The 7,216-nt window shown below is 69.6% G+C and overlaps 1 protein-coding gene across 1 annotated transcript; it reads left to right on the top strand.

The window, feature by feature from the left end:
• The first annotated feature begins 264 nt into the window (after nt 1-264).
• LOC309416862 (erythroblast NAD(P)(+)--arginine ADP-ribosyltransferase-like) lies at nt 265-2,789 on the top strand. Its single transcript, XM_082014232.1, has 3 exons — nt 265-2,058; nt 2,567-2,605; nt 2,700-2,789. Exons 1-3 carry the CDS (start codon nt 1,080-1,082, stop codon nt 2,783-2,785), a joined length of 1,104 nt encoding a protein of 367 aa, XP_081870358.1. The 5' UTR covers nt 265-1,079; the 3' UTR covers nt 2,786-2,789.
• Nucleotides 2,790-7,216: the final 4,427 nt, after the last annotated feature.

The following is a 7,216-nucleotide window of genomic DNA, read 5'->3' as shown; positions in this document are numbered from 1 at the left end:
TGCCATGTGGTGCCACACCGTGTTGTGTGGTACCATGCCATGCCATGCCATGTGGTGCCATGCTGTGCCATGCCATCCCAGCACCGGAATCCAGGGAGGGCTGCTGCTGCCGCTGCGCCCAGGGAGGGCAGCGTCCGACCTGGAGGATCCTGCTCCTCTCACCCCGGCTCTCTGCAGGCAGCTCGGCAGGACGAGCCCTTCTCAGGGTGGCCCCAGCTGCCCTGGGCTTTGTCACCGCTGCCTGTCCCTGTGCCCGTAAGCACCACGACGGGGACGCTGCCTTGGCCCAGAGCCCTCCAGGCCAGAGCAGGCAGGGACCGGGCTGTCTCCAGCCATGCTGCCCGCACCCTGCCCTGCCTCCTGCCTTCGAAGCCCCTCCAAAGCCAAGAGGCTGTGGGCAGGGGCTGACCCACCGTGGATGCCCCCCGCCAGTGCCACTGACACCTCCACGCCACACGTGCCACAACCTGCCCCGTCCTCAGCAGCGTGACGGTGCGGGGTCAGTGCAAGCACTGCGTCCCGGGTCGGCGGGGCCCGATCCGGCGGCGGCTCCTGCAGGAAAAGGCAGAGCCCCCAGCGGGACAGCACCTGCACCCAGGTTATAGCAAAGGCAATTTATCCCACGGGGGTTTCCTGACCGTCCCCCGCAGCCGCGCAGCACGGCGGGAGGGGGCAGCGGCTGCTCTGGGCGCTTGGGGCAGGGGGTGGTAAAATTAACCAGGAGGACAGAGGTGGGGGCTGGATCCGGGCCCGCGCAATCCCGGCCAGGGCTGCTATAAAAAGAAAGAGCGGACGCTTCTCGCCTCTCCTGCCGGCAGCGGGCGGGCGCCAAGAGGCTGGGTGCCACGGGAGTTGGGGAGCAGCACCCTGACCCCGCGCCCACCGTGGGGCACAGGTAACACTGTGGGGATCCTGGGGGGTTTGCTCCCAGCGGGGAATGCTGCAGTCCTGTGGGCTGCGGGGGCCGTGGGGCCAGGCGCCGGGGACGCCCGCCTGTCGGCAGCATTTAACACGAGTAACGGCATCGGGGTCTCGGCCGGTGCCGAGAGGTTTGCCGAGCGGGATGCCCCTGGCCAGGGATGCAATGGTGGGTGCATTCCTCCAGCCTGCCCTGCTGCTCTCTGCAGCCCCCTCCCAGGCCCCGCCGCCATCCCGGAGCTGACCCTGCTCTCGCTCCCCCACCTCCCCAGCCACTTGCGGAGGAACCGGCTGCCTCCCTGCCCACGGCACTGCGGCAGCCGGGGGCTTCCCCTGGGGCGCCTCTGCCTGACATGGAGCATCTGGTGCTGCGTTTGGTGCTGCTGGCCGGGACGCTGGCCGCCGGCAGCTCCCCGCACCGGCGAGACCTCGCCCCCGTCAAGGAGGTGGCACTGGACATGGCCCCCACCTCCTTCGACGACCAGTACCGGGGCTGCAGCCGCATGATGGAGGAGGAGCTGGGAGACCTCAACCGCACCGAGTTTGCCAACAACAGTGTCTACGCTCAGGCGTGGACCCTCGCCGCCGCTGAATGGCGGAGCCGGAGGGGACGCTTGCCCCAGTCACCGGCGCTGCGGCCGGAGCAGGCGGTCGCCCTCCTGGCGTACACCCTGCAGGGTCCCCTGCACCAGGCATTCAACGCAGCCGTGCGCGAGGCCGGGCGCTCCCGCGGTGAATACCTGGGTGCCTTCCACTTCAAGGCGCTGCATTTCCTCCTGAGCGAGGCCCTGCGTGCCCTGCAGGACGCCCAGCCCCATCGCTGCCACCACGTCTACCGGGGTGTCCGGGGCATCCGCTTCACTGCCCAGCGCCGCCAATCCATCCGCTTCGGCCACTTCACCTCCGCCTCCCTCCGGAACGAGAGCACCCTGCCCTTCGGCCGGGACACCTTCTTCTCGGTGGACACCTGCTACGGCGTCCCCATCAGGGACTTCTCCTTCTTCCCTGAGGAGGAGGAGGTCCTCATCCCGCCCTACGAGAGCTTTGAGGTCACCAACATCACCCGCGACGGGGACAGAGCCTTCATCCACCTCCGCTCCCAGACCGTGCTCAGCACCTACAACTGCGAGTTGGTGAAAGGTGACGTCCCCTCCATTGGGGTGCTGGGGAAGGGGGGCGTGGGGTGGCCCTGTCCCACCAGCTCCACCAGGAAGTGGGGATTGGGACCATGGGGAGGGCCATGGCGGGGAGGTTGCCTTCGGGCACGTGTCCTTGCCTGTCTCCCAGCCGCTCTCCCCCAGCGTTTGCAATGGGGACCCTCTGCAGCAAAGCACAACACGGCATGGCACGGTACGGTATGGCACAGCATGGTGTGATGCAGGACAGCACTGCTCAGCACGGTGTGGCATGGCATGATGCAGCACAGCACAACATGGCATAGCATGGTACGGCACAGCACGGCACAGCCCGGCACGGCACGGCATGGCACAGCACAGCACGGCATGTTGTCAGACGCACAGCACAGCAGAGCACGGCACGGCATGGCAGAGCAGAGCACGGCACAGCACAGCACGGCACAGCATGGCACAGCTGGGCCGCGGCGCAGAGCGTGCAGCAGCCGTGCAAACAGAGTTGGTTTCTTTGGCAGAGAAGAGATGCAAGAGCCGGCCGTGCGTCTTCAGTGCAGGTGAGCCGAGAGCCCCCGCTGCAGCTCGGGGGTGACCCTGGCTGAGCCCCCTGCCCCCTGTCTGCCCCTCACTCCCCCCCTCTGGCACTCCCAGGCAGGAGCGTCCGCCAGGACCCCCCGCTCCTCGGGGGGCTCCTCCTGGCAGCCGTGGCCCTGGCAGCAGCTGCCAGGGGCCCCTGAGCCACAACAGCACTGCAGTCACGGCACCATGGCGAGGAAAAGGCGCCAGGAACAGGAGCCACCAGCTTCACCGAGACGGTGGGACGGGACAGAGCAGCAGGAGGGGCTGGGGCTATGGGGACAGCCCCACTGCAGGGTCCCGCATGGCGGCCGCCTGTGCCCAGCTCAGCCCTGCCATGGTGCCACCGGCCCCGGGACGTGTCAGCAGTGCCGGGGCAGCAGCGGAGCCTGGATGAGGCCTTTGGCAGAGCCGTGGACGGGGCTTTTGGGTGCAGCTGAGCGTGGGGTCTGTGAGGGGCTGCCCCAGGGACAGGGGCTGGCACTGACGGGGACCAGGGGGGCGCAGCAGGGCTGCTTTTGGGGGTGTCCCTGCCCAGCCGGCCACTCGCCTTCCCCTGGCTCCCGGAGGAATAAAGGCTCGCTGTGGAAGCAGTGTGTCTCTGCGGGCTTCCTGCGGCTCCTTGGGCTGGGGGCAGCTCGGGGAGGCTGCAGGCAGGGTCTTCTCCAACCTCCCCACATCCCCAGCCCTCTCGCATCCAGAGCATCCCCCAAAGCATCGGCCAACGCCCCGGGTCCTGCTCAAGGGGTCTCGAGTGGGTGTCCTCCCAGCATCTCCTCCCAGCGCCCAAGGGAGCAGGAAGGGGGCTGGCACCAGCCACCCCAGCCCCGGTGCCCGGGAGCAGGACCCTTCCAGGACAAGATGGGTGGGGGGCTGCCCCACGGAGCAGCACATGGGGCTCAGCAGCGCTGTGCTGGGCGGGTGCAGAGGGGGACACGATGGGCCCAGCTCTGTAGGGGTCTCCGAGCACCAGGGCTCCCCACCCTCCTCCTCCTCTTCCTCCTCCTCCTCCGGGGCAGGGCGCAGCCATGGGGCCAGGCACCCCCAGGGCAGGACCAGGGCTGTCCGGGGCTCTGCAGCCCCTTGCTGGGCAGGGAGGAGGTCAGGAACGGATCCTGCTCTTCGCAGGCAACCAGGGCTGCCTCCTCTTCCTCCCTCCTCACCCCACGGGTGCCCTCTGCACCCAGGGGTGGCCCCATCCCAGGACACAGGTGACACCGGGCAGCCTTGATGTGCTTTAATAAGCCCTGAGGTCCCAGAGCCGGCGCAGCCAGGTCAGGCGAGTGGCCCGGGCAGCACTCCCGGCTCGGGGTGCTGGGAGCCCCCACGGACAGTGGGGCCGGCAGACATGGGGCTGTGCGTACCCCATGGTGGGGCATGGAGACAGGCCTCCATGGAGGCATCACGTCCCCCATGCAGCGGTGTGGGGCTGTGGGAGCGGGAACCCGCACTGCTGGGCGCTCACCCGTCACAAATTGCTCCCCGGTCTCAGCCCAGTCCCCCGCTCTCAGAAGGGGCCGGGGCCGGGGGCAGCCACCGCACCTCCCTGCTGTCGACGCCGAGGGGGCTGAGCACCACGCAGGTGAAGTTGGTGTGCAGGTGCCGGGCGCTGAAGGAGCTGAAGTGCAGGTCACGGCGCAGGGCCACCCCCGAGCCCCACGGCTCCTCTCTGCAGACCCAGCGGGGACCCGTCAGCGCCCACCCCCAGCTCCACAACACCTCCCCAGGCTGGGGGACCCGGGGTCCCTGTCGCGGCCAGGGCTCTGCTCCCTGCCGGCCCCAGAGACCCGGGCAGCCCCGCTGCCCCCCAGCACCCCCCGCTCTGTACTCACAGCACCGTCCCCTCGCGCACGGCCCCGTCCGGGTAAAGCTTCTCCACGAAGGAGCCGTTCCCCAGCCAGTAGAGCAGCGTGAGCTCGGGAAGGCTGCTCACCGCCTCGCACCACACCGTCAGGCTCTCACCTGGAGCCGGAAGGGATGCGGGGGTCAGAGGGGCTGCAAGGGTCCTTGCTGCCCCCGCCGAGTCAGGCTGCTCCTGACCACAGCCACAGTCCCCCCCGAAAGAAGAATGTCCCTCCACCTCACCAGCACCCCGAAATCTCGGCTGCCGGTGGAGGATGCTCCCTGCATGTCTGGCAAGGCCAATGCAGGAGCCGACCCGCCCGTGCCAACCCCCGTCTGGGGGTCTCACTGCGGCCCCCCATCCCCAGGCCACCCCACAGTGGCCCTGGGGGTCACTCACCCAGATGGCGGGGCTCTGCCGGCATCTGCAGGAGGGTGATGCTGGGGGGCTGCAGGGCCATAGCACCTGGGTAAGCAGAGCAGGGTGATGCGGGGGAGCAAGAGCTGCCCCCCCAAGATCCCACATCTCTGCAGTGGGCGGGAGGGCAGGGTCCCACAGAGTGATGGGGGCATGGCTCCCCCCCAGGCCCCCCACACAGGCCCCACGGGAGGCAGAGAGCCCGGAGTTGGCCCTGCCCTCCCCTCAGCCCCCCAGCAGCCCCACTCACCCGTGCAGCGAGGGGCCAGGGCCCAGCAGAACAGGGGCAGGAGGAGCCAGGCTGGGGGTCCCGGGGCAGAGGGACCTGCAGGCAGAGCCGGGGCTCAGGGCTGGGCACACTGGGCTGCTCCTCTCAGCACCCCCCCCCAGCACCACCAGCATCCCCTCAGCATCCCCCAGCACCCCCACAGCCCCGGAACGGTTCCCCCACCCCAGGCATCGGGGAGGTTGCCCCTCCTGGCGTGCCCCAAGTCCCGGCGGGTGCCCCCCAGGGCCGTGCCGGCCCCCCCGGCTCCCGCGGCCGTACGGGCGCAGCGTGGCGCTGCCATGGGGCGGCGGCGCTCGGGGCGGCGGCGCTTTATGGGGCGGCCCGAGGGGGCGGCGGGGGCAGCGCCGTGACTCACCGAAGCCGCCCTCGGCCCCGGCCCCGCCGGCTGGGCGCGACCGCCACCGCACTGTGTCCCCCAGCCCCCCCGGGACGTGCCCCGGGCCCCCTGCGCCCCGGGCGGCACCCCACATCTCCGCGTGCCCACACGCTCGTCCCACAGCGTCTCCATGACCGGCCTCGCTGCACCCCGTGTGTCCCCACCCTGCCCCACATCCCCCCCGTGCCCGCGGGCAAGCAGCCGTGGGCACCCCGTGTCCCTCGCGTGGGCGCTGAGCCGGCCTTGCCCCGGGGTGCTGGCAGCACTGGCGAGCGGGGGGCTTGGGGCCAGCGGGGTCACCAAGGGGCACGGCAGGCTGTGGGGGAGAGAGGTGCGGGTGAAGCCCCCCGGGCACCGAGCACCTGTGCTGGGGTGGGGGAGCCCTTGGGTGTGTGGGGGCGGCCCCAGGGTGTGCCACGAAGCAGCCCCCCAGCTCCAAGGGGTGAAGGGGAGAAACCCCCAGGCACCCAGGCGGGGCTTCGCTCGGGGCTCAGCCGTGGGGCAGCCAGCGCTGAGCCACCCCGGGGCACGGAGGGGAGCCCAAGCAGGGGCAGTGGGACCACGGGCCATGACCCAGCCCCTCTCCCCCTTCCCAAGGCAGAGCCCCCCGGCACAGGGCTGACAGGAGAGCAGCAGGCACCAGGGTTTCAGTAACCCACTCAGGACAAGCTGCAAAACCCGGGGGAGGCCCTGGGCCTCCTTCCCCGGCAGGGCCAAGGCCGGGAGCCAGCACGAGCACAGCCACAGGGCAGGAGCAGCCACCCAGGCCCTCACGCCCCAGCAGCTCTCGCGGTGCCAGCACAGGCCCAACGCACCGCATGGAAAAAAGCCCCTAAAACCCCGGCGAGCTTCCCGGCAGTCGTTACCAACTGTTCCCAGAAGGGCAGGGCCACAGCTGGGAGAGGGGTTATCTCGGAGACCTCTCCAAGCCTGCCAGGCACAACATGTCCCTTCCTCCTGCCAGGACGAGGACAGCGACCGCATCCTCCCCACAACACCCAGGGGCACCATGGGTGGGTGCGACAGCGCTGGCCCGAGGGTCCTGCGGGCAGCGAGGGGACGGAGGCGGCTACAGTGGGGGAATAGCTGAGCACCTGCCGCTCCTCCACCACATCCCTGCTCCACACTGAGCAGGGTACCATGGGCTGAAAGATGCGGAGAGGTGCTTTGTCCCCACCACGCGTGGCATCCATCCCCCTGAAGAGCAGGAAGGAGGAACCATGGCCTCGACCTGGGGCAGGGAAGACGATCAAAAAAAACCCTGGGCCATGTCTCCGTTTCCAGGACTCTATTTCTGTGTTTGGCACAACACTGCGACGTGGTTTCACCCAAAACAAAACCAAAAGGACTCAGTGGGGCACGTGGCGCAGCCATGCCAGGTCTCCCCCGCGTGACGCAGCCCATCCTTGCACCCACAGCTGAGCCACCGCCGCGACCACTTCCCAAATCCCCTGCGTGACACGGCCCCTCGTGCCAGCAGCAGGGCAACATCCTCCCGCCAGCCCCCAGCACCCTCAGGGGACACAGCTCAAGTCCCCACACCGCTGGGAGAGCCGACCCCCTGCCATCCCCAAAATGCCCCCGCCTCGTCCTGAGCCCAGGCTGGCCCTGGGGTTGGGGACCTTGCCCCCCCACACACTGCTGTCATGGGCTGTACCCACCTGCTG

This window comes from Phaethon aethereus (genome assembly GCF_964289735.1).
Source record: "Phaethon aethereus genome assembly, chromosome: 1".
Taxonomy (NCBI): Eukaryota; Metazoa; Chordata; class Aves; order Phaethontiformes; family Phaethontidae; genus Phaethon; species Phaethon aethereus.
Note: the sequence above shows the minus strand (reverse complement) of the source record. Positions and strands in the feature narration are given on the sequence as shown.